The sequence below is a fragment of the Myotis myotis genome, unplaced genomic scaffold, assembly GCF_014108235.1.
Source record: "Myotis myotis isolate mMyoMyo1 unplaced genomic scaffold, mMyoMyo1.p scaffold_m19_p_7, whole genome shotgun sequence".
Lineage (NCBI taxonomy): Eukaryota > Metazoa > Chordata > Mammalia > Chiroptera > Vespertilionidae > Myotis > Myotis myotis.
The window spans coordinates 12,596,635-12,619,197 of NW_023416379.1; the positions used below are offsets into that span (position 1 = coordinate 12,596,635).

The 22,563-nt window shown below is 40.1% G+C and overlaps 2 protein-coding genes and 1 pseudogene across 15 annotated transcripts in view; 2 read left to right on the top strand and 1 right to left on the bottom strand.

The window, feature by feature from the left end:
- The window catches only part of MCM9 (minichromosome maintenance 9 homologous recombination repair factor), a 58,107-nt gene that overhangs the window by 21,573 nt on the left and 13,971 nt on the right, over positions 1–22,563 (bottom strand). For 4 of the 13 annotated variants that reach the window (XM_036318059.1, XM_036318063.1, XM_036318069.1 and 1 more), the window contains exons 6-7: positions 20,966–21,091; positions 18,588–18,707 (exon numbers count right to left, since the gene is read on the bottom strand). The exons of 1 other annotated variant lie outside the window; for it this stretch is intronic. In XM_036318059.1, the coding sequence (XP_036173952.1) occupies positions 18,588–18,707; positions 20,966–21,091 (246 nt within the window). 8 more of the 13 variants (XM_036318064.1, XM_036318070.1, XM_036318071.1 and 5 more) reach the window with 8 other exon arrangements.
- Positions 1,757–2,310, top strand: LOC118660529 (annotated as a pseudogene).
- Positions 3,898–22,335, top strand: ASF1A (anti-silencing function 1A histone chaperone). Of its 2 annotated transcripts, XR_004968971.1 has the most exons (5): positions 3,898–4,040; positions 9,480–9,595; positions 13,389–13,565; positions 15,074–15,350; positions 22,200–22,335. XR_004968971.1 is itself a non-coding variant. In XM_036318073.1 (4 exons), exons 1-4 carry the CDS (start codon positions 3,932–3,934, stop codon positions 15,284–15,286), a joined length of 615 nt encoding a protein of 204 aa, XP_036173966.1. In that variant the 5' UTR covers positions 3,898–3,931; the 3' UTR covers positions 15,287–15,472. The 2 variants fall into 2 exon arrangements, 1 of the variants encoding a protein (XP_036173966.1); XM_036318073.1 differs by lacking the exon at positions 22,200–22,335 and having other exon boundaries at positions 15,074–15,472.

Sequence of the window (22,563 nt, forward strand, 5' to 3'; positions counted from 1 at the left end):
TATGCTGGATTCAAGACTTTAGCAGGCACAAAACTACCAACCTAAATCCACCAATTAATTACCTATCAGCTCATTTGTGAAACCTTTCTCCTTCCTATCTTTTCCAGTTTTGACCTTTTTTAGACAATCCTGCATATAAGGCATCCAATCTCACAAAGCTTACTTGCCTAACTTCCGTCAAGTATATCTCCATTTAATGCCATTTGTCTCTATAGTAACCAACTAAAAAAGCTGCTGTGTTTAGCAGTGGCTTTGTGCAAGCAGTAGTCTAGCCAAGAGCTGTTTTAAAGATTTGAATCCTCTCTCTACCTATGACCACATTTCTCCTGGTTATCTGATGAATGGGAGAGGTGGGCGGTTAGAGAGAAAAGAATGGAATGTAAAACATGAGAAGATGTATTATAAGTGGAGAGTGAGGTCAGGAGGAAAACAAGTTTAGAAGGAGCTTCATATAAGAGGACTAAGAACACAGGGTAAAAAAACTAGATACATGAAACAGAAAATAATTACTAAGCATTTCCATTAATATTCTTCTGGTCAGAAAGATATTAACACCAACAAACTGTCAACAGCAAACATAATTATGGTGCTTCAGAAAGAACAATGATCTCATTGATAGATATCCAAAGGGTGTTTAACAGTATAGTCCAGCTATGGATAAGGGCTCAGACACAGCTTATATCTTCAACAAAATTGCAACCTAATGGTGGGTAGTGATCAATACAAAACAGTGAAACTGTTATTAAAGAGGGGGAGCAAAAAATGGGGGAGGAGGACACACTTTATGTAATAAATATGGAAACCATAAAGTATGAGGATGCATTCCAGGATTCATTCCACCCTCTCTCCCTTCCCCCCCAGTCATCCCTTCTGCAATAGGAGGCTTATCATCTGCAGTGCCTCATGGGGAGATTCCCACAGCTTTGCCTTGGCTTGGGCCTCCTCTCACTCCCAGTATATACCTGGGCCAACTTCATTCATGGAGCTTTGTTCCTCAAGAGTTCATTAATCAAGTCATTACTACAGTGTTTGCCAGCCTGTGGAAACTGATATCATTTCTGCCAGCCGGTGGAAATTGATATCATTTCTTCCAGGAAATGGTATCAATTGCTTTTTCTACACATAAAGTCCACTTTAAGTATTATCTGACACAGTGAACAAAAAGTAGAGAAGCACTTGGTCAGCAATTAAAGGAACAGGTTTCTGAGCACCACTGTCCTCCTTTGTTATGTGGGGATGATAACACCCTCCCGTCCTACCATTCCAGGATGTTTTGAGGATCAAAATGTTATCTATACATACATTCCATATCACCACAGTATGACTCATACTTAATGCACACAAACAACTGGGCTTGAGGAAACCATTTTTTTGGTAGGTCCTATTTGATTATTTAATCCATTGACAATAAAATGGGACCCCCCACTCTAAGTAATTTTCCTAAATGTGGGAAGTCCTGGTATTAGCTGCCCAACATTAACTTTCAAAAGACCCTCAGGCCCCAGGTTGTGGGCTCGATCCCCAGTAAGGGGGGCTGGACGAGGCAGCCAATTGATGATTCTCCCTCATCACTGATGTTTCTCTCTCTCCCTCTTCTTTCCTCTCTGAAATCATTAAAAACATATTTTAAAAAGACCATCAGATGAAAAAGTTTTCATCAAAAGCAACCTACTTAAGTATGAACAATGCCCAAAGAATGACAACTCAAAATTCTGGGCACTATACTAAGAGAAAATTATTCCAGCATAGATGATACTTAAGAATTAGTTTTCTCGCTTTCGGCTGGAACCGCCATCTTCCAGTAATTCGCCAAAATGACTAACACAAAGGGAAAGAGGAGAGGCACCCGCTATATGTTCTCTAGGCCTTTTAGAAAACATGGAGTTGTTCCTTTGGCCACATACATGCGAATCTACAAGAAAAGTGACATTGTGGACATCAGGGGAATGGGCGCTGTTCAAAAAGGAATGCCCACAACTGTTACCGTGGCAACACCGGAAGAGTCTACAGTGTCACCCAGCATGCAGTGGGCATTATTGTGGACAAGCAAGGTAAGGGCAAGATTCTTGCCAAGAGAATGAAAGTACGTATTGAGCATATTAAGCTCTCTAAGAGCCAAGAAGCTTCCTGAAACGTGTGAAGGAAAATGATCAGAAAAAGAAGGAAGCCAAAGAGAAAGGCACATGGGTTCAACTGAAGCCTTAGCCTGCTCCACCCAGAGAAGCACACTTTGTGAGAACCAGTGGAAAGGAGCCTGAGCTGCTGGAACCCATTCCCTATGAATTCATGGCGTAAGTGGGAAAAAAATAAAAAAGACTTCTGTGTTGATAAAAATGTTTCTCTTAATTGAGTGGAAGTGTGGTGTCCCTTCCCCCTGAAGAATAAAGAAAACTTTGTGAAACCCTCCCCCCTGGAAAAGAATTAATTTTCTCTCTGAATTTAATTAGCCAAGTTCAGTGGTTTCATTCACAATTCTTAAGGAAAAATAATGGTTTATAAAAAGCAAGCAATAACCTAAACCTTTATACCACTTTTATTTAGTAAACAGAAACAGTTCAACAACCTCATAAATGTGTTAAAAGCTCTCCCTTTTCCAGCAATGGTAGTTAAGCAGCGTAAATGAATCCACATTGAATGTCCATGAATCAAGCAAAGGCTCCTTGGAACTCGTGTGCGGTGCCACACATTTTTATTTAATGACAGTTTAGGCCATACATTTTTTTTGAAAAATCTCACTTGATATCCCTTTGCGTTCTCTACTGGCCTTTTCCCTTATATTTGCTGCCCTCTGGTATCCTTACTTCCATGTTCTCTCCATTTACGTTCCTGTTATGCCCTCAAACGGTAGAAACATGGGGTGTAACTGACCACATCTCTAGTAATCTTTTTCTTATTCTAGGACTTTCCAGACTGGAAGGAGAGGAAGACCGAGGTGCAGCCCAAATAATACCTATTCAGATTTTCCAAGCCAAGTGTGTGTGCAAATGTGTCTCCTCGCCCTACATTTTGTATCTACTTAACAGCCCTGTCGTGCCCAAACGCAGAGATTGGCTAAGAACTAGATTTCCAAAATGGCTTTGCTCCTTTGAGCTGGCATCGGTCTATAAAATATGATTTATTTCCACTGCAACCAATCCTTCACTCTACCGCAAATATTATCCAATACAGAGGCAGCTAAACCTAATCTGGTGTATACAACCGAGTCATATCTGCTCAATTAAGCAGACCCAGCATAGCCGTTGGACAAATGAAAAGAGGAAAAAACAAACAAAACACACCACTAAGCAGACCCGAGGGGCGGGCGTGGCCCAGAATCGCGCCCTCCCACCGCAGAGGCAGCCGCGAGCACACCTCCCCGCCTTGGCCACGCCCCCACCGCCTCTGCGGTGGCCACGCCCCTTCCGACCCGCGACCCGCCCCGCCGCGGCCACGCCCGACGTGAGGCGCGGGAGCCGCCGGGCCGGGGGCGGGGCCTGCGCTGCCCCGCCCCCCGCCAGCGGCAGCGGCGGCGGCCTCCGCGCGGGCCTCCCAGCCTGCATTCCACTCACTTTGTTCTCCGCCTTTGTCCTAATCCGCACCAGCAGGTGGAGCCGCAGTTAAAGTTTCCGAGTCCATTCCGGGAGCGGGAGCCCCTCTTTCTCGCCGCGGAGGCCTCGCTGGAGGAGGAGGGTCAGAGCTCGGGTGCAGCCAATCGCGAGCAACGCTGCTAGTTATCAGAGCAGAATGGGCCGTAGTTTAGTGAAATAGGAAAGCTGCACAACACCGTGGAGTGCTCCCGTGTAAATAAAAAGGGGAAAAAGTTTCTCAAGTCGCCGCTGCACGACGTCGGGCCGGCGCCGGGCGGGGGTCTGCGCTCTCCGGGGACGGCCGCGCGCTGGGCTGGACTGTGCCGCACAAGCCCCGTCCCCATTGTTTGTGCTTCTTTCAAAATATGGCAAAGGTTCAGGTGAACAATGTAGTGGTGCTGGACAACCCGTCTCCCTTCTACAACCCCTTCCAGTTCGAGATCACCTTCGAGTGCATCGAGGACCTGTCTGAAGGTGAGTGGGCGCCCGCCCGCCGGGCTGTCAGTTGCGGCTGCAGACGTTGAAAGTTTCCCGGGCCCGGCCTCGCGAGGGCGGCGGCGCCGAGCGCCGGGCGGGCTGCGGGCTCGGCTCTGGAGGGAAACTTGAAGTTGATGGACGACGGCCGCCGGGGCGCGGGAGGCGTTCGCCGTGGCCGGGCGCCTGCCGCCGCTCAACTTGCTCGGAACTTGTTGGGGCGGAGGTAGCCATGTTGTCAGCTTTGTCTGGCGGGCGGCGACTCGCGAGACCCGCACTCGCGCCCGCGGCGCCGGCCGGGGGTCCCGCCGGACTGGCCCCGCGTCGCGAACGGCCTTGGCGGTCCCCGCGGCCCCGACGGGAAGGCCGGGAAGGGAGAGGCGCGTCTGTGGTCGCGCCGGCGAGTTCGCAGCGGAGCCATCTTACCCCGAGGAGAGGATCGGGCCACCGACCCGGCGTCACGACGCCTCCTCTCCGTGGGTGACGAACGCGGCGCCGCCGGCCCACCTTCCTGCCCCGTGGAAGGGCGAGTCCCTGCGTAGAGCTAACGCTGGAGTTGCCTGCTCTCCCGGGTGGCCATGGCCGGCCGCGGTGGGGAGGAGAGCGAGGCTGTCCTCGCGCGGATTTCTCGCTGCCTCGACCAACCAGCGGGGGAGGCGGGCGCAGGCTCCGCGCTCCCGGCCGCGGGGGCCCCGGCCCGCACTCGCCGCCGGCGCCGGGATGCTCGGATGCTCGGCGCCCGGACGCTGGCACGGGCTCCCCCGACCAACGGAACTCCGTTCCTAGCGACTGAAGTCTTCTCTCTCGGGAAGAAAGACATTGCTCAGCTATAGAGTCACATTTCACCCAAGAGCAGAAATAAGAAAAATACTTAAGTAACTGCCAGGACCGAATCACTACTGGCTTCTAAGTAGTCTGAAAGGTTTAATTCAAAAACGTGTTGAAATCTGATGAAAATAACTCGATATTTAACACCCTGAACATAAAACACGAAAGTGGGCTAGGAAGTAAAAGGTAAAGTCATAATGGCAATGCACAAATATTGACAATTTTTTCTAAGTAATAAAGTAATAAAAAAGATATTCTTAATATGTGCAGTAATAAATATTTCGAAAGCTGAAACTTGCCAAGGTTTTATCGTTGGGAATTTACTTAAAATACTCCGGCGCTTTATTTTCAAAATTTGAGGGGAAAAAGTTTAACTTCATCAATGGTAATTTAAAAATTTAAATAGGGGGACACACATCTTTGAACTTAACAAATCTATTTAACAAAGTGCATTTAATATTATTGTACTAATCAAAGCATATAAAGCACTTTCAACTTAAATTAGTTTTTAATCTATAAAATATATTTTAGGGTGTTAATTTTTTAAATTATAAAAATACGCACTCATTGTAATAAACTTTCAAAACATCATACAGAGTAACAGTCCGCTGTACTTAGTACCTTCCCCATTTCATTCCTATAAGTAACCATAGTTAACACTTTAATCTGTGCTCTTCCATACGGTTTAAATACATTTATAAAGCATATATGCACATGTATAACATGTAGTGCACATTTTGAAACTTGTTAAATTTCTAAATAGGCCATTGATAATAAAATTAAAGGGGAATGTTCTTACTATTTTGAAACCATTTGAGTACTTTACCATAGTAATACTATAAACATTTCAGCTACCAGCCCCATTTTTTTTTAATACTCAAGTCTGTAATTTTTCCCATCTTATTGCCGTTGCCAATTGCATATAAAAATGGGTGAATGTAATGAAACCATTGATTGGTCCATTCCAACTTATACTATAGTGGTTTAGGCATTAGAAGTTCTTCAGATTACAGGTATTTCTCAAGTGATAATTTTCATTTTAGGAGACAATTCTGAACAAGGAAGTTAGATGACTAAAGATGTTGTTACAGGGCCTTGACATTGGATGGTTGAAGTCTGCCATTCATGGAGGCAGAACTGTGTTCCATTTTTTACTGCAATCTATTCAGTTAAATCACTTCAGAATTTTCACAGTACTAATGTTAACAATACACCACCTTCCATTTGTATACTTCACTTCCCATGATACCTAGACTCGGCATTTATTTAGGTTTTTTTTAAGAGTTTAAGCTGAGTCATACCAAAACTGCAAAGGAATCTTTCAAAAAGGTGCCATGCTTGTGTACTCCACCTAGAGGCTGTGTGAATTAAGGAAACCGAGTTTACTTGGCAAAGGCTTCTTAGAGGTTCCATACTTTTATACTATTGAAATTCTTTATTTAAAAAATTTTTCTTTTCACTTTATAATTGTCTCAATCCCAAGCCAGAGATGGGCCACCATTTTTGATACTTTAACTTGTCAATAGCCCCCTCATTGTTTTACGTTCCTTTAAAAGCTTTGTTTCAGAAAAAGCCTTGAGGAGTAATTGTATTTATTATTTTTTTAAAATTTATTTTTACAATATGTTTTTCTTGATTTCAGAGAGAGGAAGGGAGAGAAAGAGAGATAGAAACATCAATGATGAGAGAATCTTTGGCTGCCTCCTGCACGCCCCCTACTGGGGATGGAGCCCACAACCCCGGCATGTGCCCTGACGGGAATGGAACTGGGACCTCCTGGATCATGGGTTGATGCTCAGCCACTGAGCCACCCCTGCAGTGCAGAGGAGTATTTGCTTTTAAAATAATTTAGTTGTTTCTAATAATGGCTACATGTTAGTTGAATACTTACAACTGTACCAGAGTAAAGCATAGTGCTTCATACTTCCAAATTTTCCAAAGACTACATACTTTCCACTAGACAGCAAGTCTTGCCAAGTAGTGCAATTAGTTGAAAATTCCCTTGGTGAATCCCTCACTCCCAACACAGATACCTGCAGTCTGGGATTACCATAAGTAAGCGAAACAATCAGTTAACTTTTAAAATAAGTGAGTGAACGCCTTCAACTAATAACCTGTGAAAGCATCTGCGCCTTTCCCTGCTTCCAATACAGGAAGAGGGGAATAAAATCTAAGTTCTAAGAATTCTAAGAATAAAACAATTGATGCTAATTTAGAAATGAGTACTAAGCATTTCAAACTCAGTGGTTACAGCAAGCATCCCATAAACAAAAATCAAGGCATTGGTGTTACCCTGAGTTACAGCCTAGATTATCTCCCCATGGCTAGAAAGGGAAGAATTTATCTTCCTAGTTAAATTTTTGGAAAGAGCCCAGGCTTTCGAGTTGCAGAGACATAACTTTGATTCTAATTCTTTGATTTACTAACTAGGAGGTAGATTACTTGGCCTCTCAGAGCCTCAACTTCCTTGTTTGCATAATAGGTATAATTAAATCCATATGATAAAGCTATTGAAGTGTAAACAACAGGTGTGAGGTGCCCAGCATGTAATGGGTATTTTATAAAAGGTTTATAAATCATGACTGTGTTCCTGTCAGACACAAATGCCAACTTATACCAATTAGGAGGCCAAGGGCTCTATATTTTGAGGTACAAATACATATGAAATGAACAAAATATGCAAATCTACACTTGACAATTCCTAGTCATATCCTCACTTGGCTAGTTTAATAGGTTCACACCCTTAAAACAGTCCTGCCGCTTGGCTTTTGGGTTACTACCTCATTGGCCACTAGTTTTGTAACCTACTTTATTGAGTCTTCCTCATCTCCATGACATTTTTGGACAGTCTCAAGGCTCACTCCCTAGGAATCCTACCTATTTACAATTTCCAAACTTTTACCAGATCTATTCATTATCTCCACTTAGATATCTAGTAGACACCTCAAACTGAACAAGTCTAAAATTAATGCCTGATTGGTTCCCTCACCTATCTCCTATGCATGCACTCGTACAGCGTGCGCACACACACACAGTGAGTCTTGCTGCCTCTATCTTTAAGATTTATCAAGAATGCGACTGCTTCTCACCCCCATGGTAGCCACTCCTCTAATCAAAACCCTACAATGGCTTCCCTTGCCTCTTACTATTAAAGCCAAGTCTTCTTAATGGTCTTCTAAACTTTGCACAACCTCGCCACGCCCTTCACCCCCCAATGTCATGGTAATTTTACTCTTTGCTCTTTCTGGTCCTGCCTTAGCAGTCTTGCTTTTTCTTGCCAAGCATGCTGCTTCCCTATGCCTTTGTATTTGTTGCTTCTGAGTAGATATTCATATTGTTTCCTCACTTAATCTTATTAACAAATAGATGATCTGTTGAGGTGTCAGATGCAGGACCCTGCATCTGAAAATGTGCTAGAAGCTGGAAGGAAATAAAATGGTCTAGCCTGGGACACAGCCATGAATGACATATTAGGTCCTCCGAAAATGACTACGGACTTCATAAGAGAAAGTATAAGCTTAAAGGAGCATTTAGTTCAATAAATTGTAGTTTATAAATACTGTATGAATAAGTAGTACCTATACTATTTCTGGTATCTATTTAGGGAATGAAAATACCTACAATTACACAAAAATGGCAACTCACGGTGACACTAACTAGATTCTCTACAAGTAACCCAGCAATACCCTCCTCTGGGAGGGCTGGTGTAGTCTTAGCGCAGTGAATCCAAGAGGCAGTCCACACTGCTAACCCCTGAGAGGCCCAGGAGGTCTCAGATGGGTTTCTCTCTCCTCCCCTGACCCTAAAGAGGAAGCTCCTTCACAAGAACAGTCTTTTTACTCATCTCTGGGTTCTCACAGAGCACACTGTGAAGGGTGTTCAATAAAATCTGAGTGATTGAATTTCACAGAATGCCATAGTTGCACTTCGGTGTGTCTTGTTCTTCCTTGTGCCTTTCCCCACCATCTATACTCTTGTATCAAGTGGCAAGAGGATCCTTGGTTTCTCCTTCCCAATTTAAAGAACGTATGACAGGAAGGGGTGCATTGAAGAAGAAACCTGACTCTGGTTCTGTAACAGTTATGAGCTGAAGCCCCTTCGGAGCCACAGGGAAGTTGGCCAATGACTTTCCATTTTGGAGCTCTGAAGATTTGGATCTGTGCAACATAGTGGGGGGCAGTCCTTCCAAAGTGTGGTTAGTAAGTTAAAATACGACATGATTGGAGGAGGGGGGTGATTCCATAGCCAAATACATTTGGGAGATGCCGGACTAATGTCGCTGGGCTTTACTGAAGGATGTCTCGGACATGTCCTCTGCCACTGTGCTTTATGAACCCTCAAGACAAGGCTGAAGCATTTCCCAGGTTTTGAGCCATCCTGTTTGTGAGGAGACCTGCCCAGGTACTAGTGTTTCACAAAAGAGCATTTTAAGAAACTGGTACAAAATGTAAGAATTTTTTAAGGAACCGTTTAGTGCCTTCCTGGATTTTCTGCTATGAAAAGCCAATTTCAGCAGCCAGTAAATTGGCTAAGTGGACATTAAAAGGGTTTTTGATGTCATATTGTAATATAATCACTGAATATGAAATAATGTTTTGGTTTTAACCCTAGACCTGGAATGGAAAATTATCTATGTGGGCTCTGCAGAAAGTGAAGAATACGATCAAGTTTTAGACTCTGTTTTAGTGGGCCCTGTTCCTGCGGGAAGGCATATGTTTGTATTTCAGGTAAGATCATTCTTGGTAAATATGTATGTAAAATATGTTTCTTAACAGACTACATCAGATGGTTCTTATCCCTTTCCTTGTGGGTTAAGTCACTCAGCTTCTGCTGCATTCGCTTTTTATCTACTTCTCTCACATTTTAGGAAGTCTCTGTGTTATGCAGGAACACCGCCTCCTGATTTTGTTTGCTGAGAGATGTTAATGTGATATTTACTTCAGGGATTGCACAGCATGCAGTAACTTTATACGTGGTGGTTAATTTTGGGCTTTTCTGTGAATAGTCTCTTAGTATCAGACTTTCAGGGGGGTGCTGTCCAGCAGCCCCAGAGATTAAAGATGCACACTACTGACTGGTGTAGTCAGTCATATGCAGCTTTATGGTTTCAGCCACTAGTAGTGATGATAATATAAAAAAAGCAACAACTTGATATCAGCATAATCAGTAATGAAGCTAGGTTAAAAGGTATGTTAGTAGAAAGAGAGATGTGTGATCTTGGGTCATTGGAATTGAAGTCCAGTTTACTAAAGTATCTAATCTACACATTTTATAAAGGGTTACTGTTATAAAGCTACTACTCTGTTTACTGACTGTGAGGGGAAATTCTAATATAAAATATGTTCTCAGGTATTACTGACAGTATTGAGATCTGTGCCAAGATTGCAGCATTGTCTTCTGTATTCAAAAGTTCTTTTAATACATGCTAAATTGTATAAAACTATTCAGTCACTTTCCAATTATCCATGCTTATTAGAGAGATACTTATAATAGTTGAAAGAGTAACTAGCCACAGGTTTTTACAAAACTATTAAATTTATTGCAGATATTTCTACAACAGGGTCCCATCAGTTAAGTAGAACCCACAGAAGAGACTTCATCCAGAGAAAAAATGAACTCTTCCTATTGCTGACTCCTGTTTTCTCACTTCACAGATGAGACCGATTTAAATGAACACTGCTGCTCAGATAATCCCATTGAGATATGGGCCAAGACTAATTCAAACCTATGGCATCTTTAGAGCTGCTATCTTTCCCTCCCCCCTCCTAAACAGGGAATTCCAAAGTGCTGTTAACCCAGATTGTGAGTGTGCATAATCTTGGTGAAAGACATGGGTACCAGAGAATGAGTGTGTAGGGGAAGCACTGCAGTTATAGATCTTGTTCAAATTCCACTTTAGTGCTTATTATGCACACTAGTAGCCCTGCGCAAGAATCTGTGCGCCAGTAGCTCGCTGCCGCCCTCCAGTTGCTCTCTGCCCACTGCCCCGTTCTCCCCCATCATAGCTTGCTGCCCTGCCCCTTCCTGTAGCTCTCTGCTGCCCACTTGTAGCTCGCTGCCCCACCCTCCTGCTGATCCGTGATCCAGTCATTAGGCAGTCGGTCATTATGCTTCACGGACTAATAACCATTTGCAAATTACATATTTATTATATAGGATATGACTTCAGACAGGCTCCCTAACCTCCGTTAGTCACCTATAAAATGTGGCGAATATCCCACCTCATAAGAATGTTTTGAGGATTAAATGAGGAATGAAGCAGTCAAGTACAATCACTGACAAATAGTGCCCTATTTCTATGTTTAGAACTAAAATTTCACTCTTTTAGCTTCTTGAAATTGTTATATAAAGGAGTAATATTTGCTTTGACCCACAAACCTGGAGAACCTGTCCTTTACTGATAATTCATGATGTAGTAAAGAAACTTAGTTTGAGATGCAGTGAGCGATATATGCACCTTTTTATGCCACTATAAAAACTTCTAAAGAAATTCCTTGTTTTTTAAACAAACCCTTAAAAATATGTCCTATGTATTTGTTGTTAAGAACATTCCTAAGCTTTTGGCTTAGAGTGCTGAAGAGAAGAATTATTCAAAAATATTTGCTTCTAGTGGTTTTCCACTGGTTTTACCTTGGTAACTGCACATTGACAAAAAGCAACAGAGGAAGCACATGTGATTTAGATCATGTGTTCAGCCTATAAGTTTTACAAAATGTACCATTATCAGCAGAAAGGGACTGAAATACAGTTTTTGTTTCGTGCTTCAAACAAACTGCCATAGTATTCTCCTGATCTGTCCTATTTTGCCTCACTTCTCCATCCCGTGACTTCTCCATCCTAATGATCCGAGAGGTTTACAGGTTTTCCTACTTAAATTTGCCCACGCTGAATCCTTTGGCACACACATTTTAGAACACAAATATGCCTAGAACCAATTTGCTGAAGAAATGTGAAGCACTATGCGGGGAAGTCCCCATCGCTCTGCTAAACTACCCCTCTGTTTCTTATCTCTACCCACTTCCAGGTACACGGGGAACTCTTTGGGGACCCCGCAAATACCAGAACACCTCCATGGAGGGATGCTCAGGATTTCTAAGATAAACAGCATGTTCTCAGGACAGACTCTCTCTCTGTCCCCATTCTGGTGTCTCCAAAGAGATCATAAACCACTTCAGGGCAGGAACTGAGTTATGAACAAATTTCAAAATACTAAGTACACAGTGTGTGCTCAGAGCTGTGCCAGACATGAGATTATATATGAAGACTAGAGGCCTGATGCACGAAATTTGTGCAAGAGTAGGCCTTCTTTCCCCTGGCTGCTGGCACTGGCTTCCCCCCAGCTGCCGGCAGGCACCTGGGACCCAGGCTTCCCTAGCAGCCCTGGCTTTATCCGGAAGGATGTCCAGAAGGATGTCTGGTCTAATTAGCATATTATTCTTTTATTATTATAGATGAACTGGATGGGACTACTACCCAAGATAAAACTTAGAATGACAGGCAAGATTGAAGGGTAAACATATTTGGGTTGTTAGACATTGCTAGTAGAGGATTTATGTCAAATAATATGAGTGCATAAAAAAAATTGCTATTAATTCTAACTTTTGAGCCAAGAAGAATACATTTGATGCAAACTTTAAATGATGAATTTTTCAGGCTATTAGGCAAGAACATTTCAGGCCAAAGGGACAGTGTATGCAAGGCAGAGGCATGAAAGATCACTCTATTTTAAAGAACCTGTGTAATTCCAGAACAAGAGAGGTGTGGAGTTAAAGCAGTGGTTCTCAACCTTCTGGCCCTTTAAATTCAGTTCCTCATGTTGTGACCCAACCATAAAATTATTTTTGTTGCTACTTCATAACTGTAATGTTGCTACTGTTATGAATTGTAATGTAAGTATCTGATATGCAGGATGGTCTTAGGCGACCCCTGTGAAAGGGTCGTTTGACCACCAATGGGGTCGCGACCCACAGGTTGAGAACTGCTGAGTTAAAGGGAGTGTGAATGGAGATGTGGGTTGGAGACAAATTGTGAAGGGCCTTACAGGTGAAGTTAACTGAGATTTTTATTTTAGAAATGGGGGTAATCATCTGAAGTGTTAAAACCTGGTGAAGGAATAGGATTAGAACTGAGCTTAGGTAACTAATGCTGGCAACAGTGCAAATGATAGGCTAATTTAGGTCTGAAAATTATGACTGGAAAAGGTTGCAATAAATAAAACTATTGATTGTGTATTATATTTTATGAAAGGTTTTATAATTGAATATTGCATAAACCTCATAAACGACAACATGCTGTAGTCAGATTTATTTTACTCTGAAGTAGTGATGCTTTCAAGCACCCAGGGTACTTGAGAAACGTGAACTGTATTTCCTGGCTATACATCAGTCTCAAAAATGAGCATTTGTCTTCCCCAATATGATGCCCTCAACTGATGGTGTTCAAAGTAATCAAAATTCTAGTCTTCCTTGTAGTTAACAGCCTTTTGTGATATGTGTTTCTTTTCTTTTAAAATTATTCTAGGCAGATGCACCTAATCCAGGACTCATTCCAGATGCAGATGCCGTAGGTGTAACAGTTGTGCTAATTACATGCACCTATCGAGGTCAAGAATTTATTAGAGTTGGCTATTATGTAAATAACGAATATACTGAGATAGAATTAAGGGAAAATCCACCAGTAAAACCAGACTTTTCTAAGGTAATGTTCTGACTGTTCCTTTTTACAGTTTTTTACACAATTGCCATTTTACAGTGTACCATGAAAATGGTAAATGTGAGGTCCTTGTGCCAAGTAGGAAAACTAATCATGGTTCCATTACCATGGATGACCTCAGACTCTCTCCAGATGAGTCGTAAGTACTGTTGGTCAGGCACCTTGAGTCTCTGGTTTCAGAAATTGAAAATGCCTCCTGTGAAAAACAGACCTTTGTTTATGACTTTCTGTATGGCATTTCCCTTACATCATAATTCTATTCATTTTAATCCTTAGGAGATTCGAATTCATGTTTGTTGTACGGATTATACAATAATAGTTTTGTCTGTAACTCTTCTCAAAATTGCAGGAGGAAGTTTTATGTTTGTTTTTCATATCAACACTGTTCTCAGAACATCTATATGCCTTGTTTTATCTGCTACTCTTACAAGTTTAAATTAAAGGTATTAAATATTTTTAGTGATAGAAAGCAGCTTAGCTTCTGAGTGAAAAGTTGAAATCAATGATTCAGTATTCTCAAAAATAATTAGTATTTTATGATTCCATTGGGAACTGTAACAGTTTAGTGACTAGTGATTTTTGAGATTGAATACAACACTACCATGTAAGAAAATTTACATAAGTAGAAAGTAATAAGGCTAGAATGTTTTTTATCCTGGTGTAGGGCCTTCCATTGATCCAATTTATTAGTTACCTGTATGGCACGGCACCTTGTATATAATAAAATGAAGAAATTAGAATGCTGGGTGTTTTTTTTTAATCCTCACCCAAGGATATGTTCATTGACTTTACAGAGAGGATGAGAGGGAGAGAGAGAGAAAGAAACCTTGGTGTGAGAGAGAAACATCAATTGGCTGCCTCCCATACACACCCCAACCAGGGACTGAACCTGCAACCTAGGTTTGTGCCCTGACTAGGAATCGAACCTACAACCTTTCAGTGTATGGAACAGTGCACCAACCAACTGAGCCACACCAGCCAGGGCTAGAACAAACCAAAAGTATTGAGGACTTGGATATTTTCTTGGATAGTATAAGTATGAATTCTTATTTTCATTAGGCTAAATAGTTTCTTTGCAGCAGCCCTAGTTCTTTTTTTTTTTTTTTAAATATATTTTATTGATTTTTTACAGAGAGGAAGGGAGAGAGATAGAGAGTTAGAAACATCGATGAGAGAGAAACATCAATCAGCCGCCTCCTGCACATCTCCTACTGGGGATGTGCCCGCAACCCAAGTACATGCCCTTGACCGGAATCGAACCCGGGACCTTTCAGTCCGCAGGCCGACGCTCTAGCCACTGAGCCAAACCGGTTTCGGCCCTAGTTCTTCTTTATTAGTTATGTTTTAGGTGCTTTGACTTATACATTTGTATGCATATGAACTTAGCCCTTGTGGAGTATTAATATAAAGAACCATTCTATCAAGCTCCTGTTTGTATATGGTGATCTAACTTTCTTCATGTTTACAATTTATATATTTTCTTCTTCCTATAGCTTCAAAGGAACATTTTGGCATCTAATCCCAGAGTCACAAGATTCCACATTAACTGGGAAGATAACACAGAAAAACTGGAAGATACAGAGAGCAGTAATCCAAATCTACAGTCACTTCTTTCAACAGATGCATTACCTTCAGCATCAAAGGGATGGTCCACGTCAGAAAACTCACTAAATGTTATGTTAGAATCCCACATGGACTGCATGTGACCGCCTCCCATCTCTTTAGTACAAATTAAGCTATTAAAACACAGAACTATTTCCCTGAAATTCTGTAAGTCATACTCACTAAGACACAATGTGAAGAATTTGTTTAAAAACCATCCTGTAGAAAGTTTATAAGAAAACCAGTATTTGAGCAAATTGTGGAATATAAATACAACTATTTTTAAGTAATTTTTCTCTAATGTGTTATTTTATTTGTTCTGAAACTAATCTGATTAAATCATATATATTATTTTCTTCTCTATATGTAATTAAAGCACTTATAAAGAATATGAATTACTGGACTAGGTTGTAAAGATGTCTTAGCCTCTTGGACAATAATCTTTGGACCACTATTTTACTGACCTTCAAAAGAACAAAGTTCACTTCAACTAAAATGTTTCTTCCTGTAATAACATAGTTTGGTTTAATTTAAGGAGTGAATTTCCATTATTTTTTGGCATGTCCTTAAAGAAGGGATTTGAAATCAATTATATGCTACCAAGAACTTTAGAATCTGAATTTCCAGGCCATCTTAAAGCCTTCTATGGCTACTATTGTAGTTCATGTAATGTTAGATAGCATTCATTTTGTTTTCTAAGATAATAACAAGTGTGGTTAATGCTTTATAAAGTCCTCTGGCTATGGTTTTTGTTTTTATGAGAGTTTAGGACATCAGAACACTTAATGAATCATATACATCATTACCCAGTGCAATCAACATGTCAAAAGCAAATACAAACTCCCTCAGTTTAAAAACAGGAGAATATAATGACTTAGATCTATTCATTAGATTTATAATAATACTATAAACTTAACTCTTTAAAACTGTTTCATAGATCATCTGTTATTAGCATTTATATAAAAACTGGATTTGGGGCAGTATATTTAGCTTTACCCTAACAGGTAAGTTATTATTTTGGAAATGTATATATCTTCACACATGTAGTACTCTTTCCATTATCCCCAACACTCATGCAGAATAAGATTGACATATTCTTGATAGCTTTTCCAGATAAGTTTTTTTAAAAGCAGTCTTGGAAAGGAATTCATTAACTAAATGGGCCAAAAGGTTCTTTTTCTTTGTTAAGAGCTAGGTCCTTCCTCAAAAAGTTTCTTATACTCCATTAACTTAAGTGTAGAATATTCTCGTTGCTCTTGCTGCTAAGCAAGACATCAGCCATATGATGCAGAGTTATGCAGTGCCTTCATATTGGAAACTTTTATACTATACTACACTTTAAAGCTTTTATTTTGAGGAAGAGGAAAGGGCATTTGTCTGAATATGGAATCTAAGTTGTACATATTTCCTGTCATTCTAAAAGTGAGTGTGAAGCAAAATTTTGCTAAATGTTAAAGTTTGAAATTTAATATACCAGATTATTAAAATACTATCCACTAGTCCATAGACTATAAAAATAAAATACATCCTACTGTCAAAACTATAAAGAAAAATTTTATTTTTGTCTAATTGCAATGAAAATAAAATGTTAAAAGTATTAAAATAAAAATAAAAGTAATATTTTCCAACAAAGAGCTCAGTGATTAATATAACAGGCAAGATATGTGCTTATTAGAAATAAAGCATATATAAGCCAGATTACCAATTATAGTTCACTGCTAAGGTGTGTTTGTTTTAGTTTTTTTAAAATTGATTTTTAGAGAGAGAGGGAGAGAGAGGGAGAGAAACATAGATCAGCTGCCTCCTGCAGGCCCCCGACTGGGCTTTGAGCCTGTAACCCGGGCATGTGCCCTGACCAGGAATCCAACAAGCAACCTTTCGCTGCACAGGATGATGCCCAACCGAGCCACACTGCTGAGCTTTTATTTTGATAAATTATAATACTGGTTTGTATTGACAACTGAGGGTTAAGTCTTTTTATTGTAAATGGACAGCCAATTTTCACAGAAGTTTGAGACTTTAAAACTATTATTAAAAATTATGGTTCTATGCCCCAGCCAGTTTGGCTCAATGGATAGAGTGTCAGCCTGTGGACTGAAGGGTCCCAGGTTCGATTCGTGTCAAGGGCACATGCCTGGGTTGCGGGCTTGATCCCACTGTGGGCCTGCAGGAGGCACCCGATCAATGATTCTCTCTCTCCCTCTCCCTTCCTCTCTGAAATTATATTTAAAAAAAAATATGGTTCTATAAGATAATTTTAAATATTAAAATTAAAGTAGAAAAATTTAGAATTCAAACATTAGGAACTGAGAAACTAGTCACCCCCCACCCCATTTAGCCTCATTTACAGACACTATATGAATTATGACTAGAAGGTTTGGAACTATTTTTCCCCTTTTTTGATCATAGTAAATAGCTGTGTCCTGGGAAGATAAATAAAAACAAACAATATGCTACAGAAGAGACCGAAGGGGAGGTTGGAGGGAATGAGGGTATCATCTGAGCTAAGAAAACATTCAGAAATCGGAGGAGCATGCTTTGTTCAGCTCCTTAGAATGGAGATCTCATTATGTAGGACCATTAATGGAGATTTGCTGCTTTATGATAACTTTAAAATACACATTTCTCATAAGCAATCTGAGCACAGGGTTAGGCTCCCCTGACAAGTAATAAATAACATTTATAAAATGTGTAAAATCAAAGGCCCATTATAGAAGAACAGGAGAAATATTTCCCCAGTCAAAATGGAGTAAAAATACAAAATGGGATCAAACATGTCTTTTAAAATAAATTTTTCCTAAAGTCATTTTGTAATTAAATCTTGACATCCTATCTGCAAAGGCTTTTAAATGCATTGTTGAAGAATCATTAGAATGTGTGAATAAAGCTGCACAATGCAATAATGAAAAGACACTTTTCACATATTAAGACATTTTCTACCTAAGAATTTTCCACAGGAGCTTCCATTGCCCGTGAGATCGATGAGCATAAAAATGCCTTAAGCGCAACATGATCTATCTATGTAAAGTGAAATTTTTACCCTCCTATTTAATTTATTTCATTGTTCTGCTCACTGGGTCCTCAAACAATGCCAGCTAATACATACTTTTTCATGCATAAGTATGTATGAAGATAATCACTAGATTATGAGAAAAGTGAATAGCATCATTCAAAACTAAGATGCAAAAAGATGTATAGAATAAGTTTTTGGAAAATAAGTGATGGTGGAGCCTTTAAAATATTTTCTTAAGAGCTACAAAAGAAATGCTACATATTTCCTTCCATTTTTGGCAGTAACTCAGAAATTAGCTTGAAATTTATCATACTGTAGGTACTTTTTAATAAGAAAAAAAACCATTGTATTAGTTTCTGTAGTGACATTAAATGAATTGTTATGTAAAATACCTGCACTAGTAGATCCAATTCCTGTGGTAAGCACAGATCTTGGTGTAATCTTTGCTGCATATTTGAGGAATTGAGATTTCCCTGTGCCAGGATCCCCAACCAATAAAAGATGAGATTCACCTAGAAAAAAGTAAATGTCAAGTTTTAAATTTCTATGAACAAGTATAATTAATCAAAAAGGAAATGGCCCACTTGGATTGTCAACACAATGTATAATTTATACTAGAGGCCCGGTGCACGAATTCGTGCACGGGTGGGGTCCGGCTGGGTGGCCGGTCCATTGGGCCGGGTCAGCCAGGGGGAGGGGCCGCAGGTAGTTGGCCAGCCAGCCCCGCCCCCGATCCGGGTGTTGGGGGCAGATCAGGGGTGGGGCCAGCCAGGGGGCGGGCCCAATCGGAGCCTGGATCAAGCTGATTGGCTGCTGCAGCCACCAGTCGTTCTGGTCGTTCCACCATTCCAGTTGCTGGGCTTTTATATATATGGATAATGCTTCTGTTGTATACTTGGTCATCTGAGGAAAGATTTAACTAAAATATCTTTAGCAAAGTTAACTGTCATCATAAATAACAACCTTTAAATGATTTCTGAAGGTGACTTTTAAAATAAAAATTTTCTTAACAGACTTTGTGTTATTTCTAGATGTCCAGGCCTATGTTTACTGTTTTTTTAAAATTTGGCTTATAAAATTTCTGATTTTATTTATTATATTTTTATTTGAGCACTTTGAAAAAGTAGAACTTTTACCTTGGCCAGTTTATCTCAGTGGTTAGAGCTTTGAACCAAAGGGTCACAGGTTTGATTCCTGTTTCCTGGTCAAGGGCACTTATCTAGGTTGAAGGTTTGTTTCCGCCCCAGTCAGGGCATGTGCAGGAGGCAACCAATCGATGTGTCTATCTCACATCAATGTTTCTCTCTCTCCCTCCTCCTCCTTCCCTTCCCCTCTGTCTGAAAATCAATGGGAAAAATATCCTTGGGTGAGAATTTTTAAAAATAAATAAAAAATAAATATCAAATGCTTGGGGGGGGGGCAGTGGGAGCAGCTGGGAGAGGTCAATGGGGGAAAAAGGAGACATGTAATACTTTAAACAATAAAGAATTTAAATAAAATAAATACTGAAAATGTGGGACTTTATAAGTGCTTTATAAATATTTATGATTTCAACAGTTAAGTGAAAATCATTTCATTTAAAAAAATTTTTAGTTTAATGAAATATCTATCTTAAAGTACTCTTCTTTTTCAAATGCAACACGAACATGAATATCCTGTGGCTGTATTATATCACTGATCAAACAAATTTCTTCAGTAATATTTAAGTATTTTCTAAATGTATTAATAGGAAACTCCTATTTAGGTACAACATTTGGCAGAGTGCCTTGCAAACAGTGGGTTATCAAAACATACCATACACATAAACCTTATGACATTTACTATTCTATACTGCAGTACATGGTTTTAAAGTACCTACTAACCGCCTGATTGACATTAATGTATTTGGAGTCTTTTGATCTAGTCTTTGGTTATTATGACTCTCATATGCCCTATACAAAGACCATAATAAACCTACTTTGTGCCAGATTCAGGTCAGTTAAGTGTGTTAGCAGCAAAAGAGCTTTCTGCCACTTGGACATAATTACATACATAGAGTAATCTTTGCCTGAATGTGTGACCTACAGCAGCACCAAATGGCAGATGGCACATTTGCAACCCATTGACAGAAGGGAAATCAGCAGGCAGATGACTGAGAGCAGCAGTCTGAGAGAAACACACTGACAGTCACAGATGGAGGGACGCTGACTTGATGACATTAAAAAGCACTATTTCTAATCTTTTCCTCTTTTTAAACAAATTTTTAAAAATATATATATTTATTTTATTTCAGAGAGGAAGAGAGAGAAACATCAATGATGATAATCACTGATAGGCTGCCTCTTGCATGCTCCCTACTGGGGATAGAGCACACAACCCAGACATATGCCCTGACAAGAAATTGAGTCGGAACCTCCTGGTTCATAGGTCGAAGCTCAACCACTGAACCACACTGGCTGGACTCTAATCTTTCCCTCTTCAAGAAGATGGTGGATCTGATGAAAAACACAGACAGAAATAGAAATGTGAAGATTTTATTTTGTGACACCCTGAGAGGTTAGAGCAAAACTTACTCATTGAAAAATTTATGATTTCTTTTAGTTTTTGTAATTCTAGAAAGTAGCTACTGATATACAGATGTTAGGCTAAGTATTAGCCAGACAACTGTCAGCTTTAAAGACTACATTTGCAAAGTAAAGCTCAAAAAGCAATTTTTACTCAGGAAAAACAAATTCTCGTTTCTCTCCTTATATGTGTTACAACTTTTCAAAAGTTTTAAATAGGTACTAACCTCTGACTCGTGTTCCTGTAGCGTCAGTCCTTTGAATCCCACCAGCCAGTACCATGGCCACAGCAAGCTTTACTAGATACATCCCAAAAACTTGAGGGCATAAACTGGCCAATATTTCATTCCTTCCTAGAAAAGGTAGAAAGACCAGAAGTTGCCAACAATTTTTAAGAAATCATAACTGAAAATTTCCTCCCTGCCCTATAACACACACTACCATCTAAAATGATTTAAAGGCCCTGGCCCAATAGCTCAGTTGGTAAAGTGTCATCTTGGTATGCCAAGGTTGAGGGTTTGATCTCCAGTCAGGCACATACAAGAATCAACCAATGAATGCATAAATAAGTGGAACAACAAATTGATGTTTCTGTCTGTCTCACTTCCTCTGTCTCTCTAAAATCAATCAATAAAAAAAATAAAATGGTCAAGAGGACCATTTCCAAATGACTAAAAGCAGTGAACGATTTAGTTCTCTTCTTAATGCCATGAGATGAAATGTCTGCTTTATTCCTGGGTGCTACCTGCTTAAGTTTCCATAAATTTATCATACTTTAGAAGGGACATAAAAGAATCTCATTTTCTCCTTCATCAGGCTAGCATTACCCTTAAAAATGGAACTGGCTGCACTTTCTGTGCAGTAATTTCAGTAAAATCACTACACTGTGTAAATAAAAGGAGAGTGCTTGATCTCAGAACAGTAAGTTGGATTGTAGGAGCCAGAACCTTTACAAACAGATACTTGGAACTTCTCCAGGGGAGTCAGAGAAATAAAATCAGTCTACCCTGTGAGGCAGTTCAGCATTTGCTCTGAGCAGTTTGGTAAATTCTGTTTTACTTAGAATAAGTTACTAGGGTATCAGGATATTAAGATCATCATAAGCTTCAAGTTCGTCAATCCAAGCTGCAGGTCTTGGATTCCTCTGATCATGTGCTTTAAATAAGAGACTATCAGTGTTTTAGGATCTGTTTTCAAAAATGTCAAACCACCAAATCTGAGACCCTGCCTATCCCATTCATGAATAAAGTAGGTATTTCATTTGGTTTCTGGCCTAATCAACCAACAGAGGAACATGAGAGTCTAGCAAGCCTTGCCTGAGCCTGTCTAACTTACACAGAATTCACTGCTAATGGTGCTGTGTCTACGTTCCTGTTACCAGAAGTTAATGTCCACATACTGGTAACTAATTTGCATGTTTTGGGACTTTTATACTTATCTGAATTTTTACTCATGTTTCAGTGATAGCTATTTTGAGGTGAAAATAATTGTATGAGTACTCCAGCAGCTGAAGATTCCAGTTCCAGAAGCTTTCCTGCAAAACCATCAAGGAAGAGAAAGGGCCTTTCTCTACAATTTATGGGCCAATACACAAAGGCTCCTTTTGGTAATATATCCAAATTGCCTCATAATCCTTTTTATAAGGACCTGATCCTAAGAAACAATTTCAAGAAAAAATATTCTTTAAAAAATATGATTCCTAGAAGGTTTGGGAATATGACCTGGGATTGCAGAAATGGTGAAGGAAATATTTCAGTACAATGGGGACGAAAAAGAATTAGTAAATCCTAGAGGAAGTTAATTGACTGCTGGAGGGAATTCATTC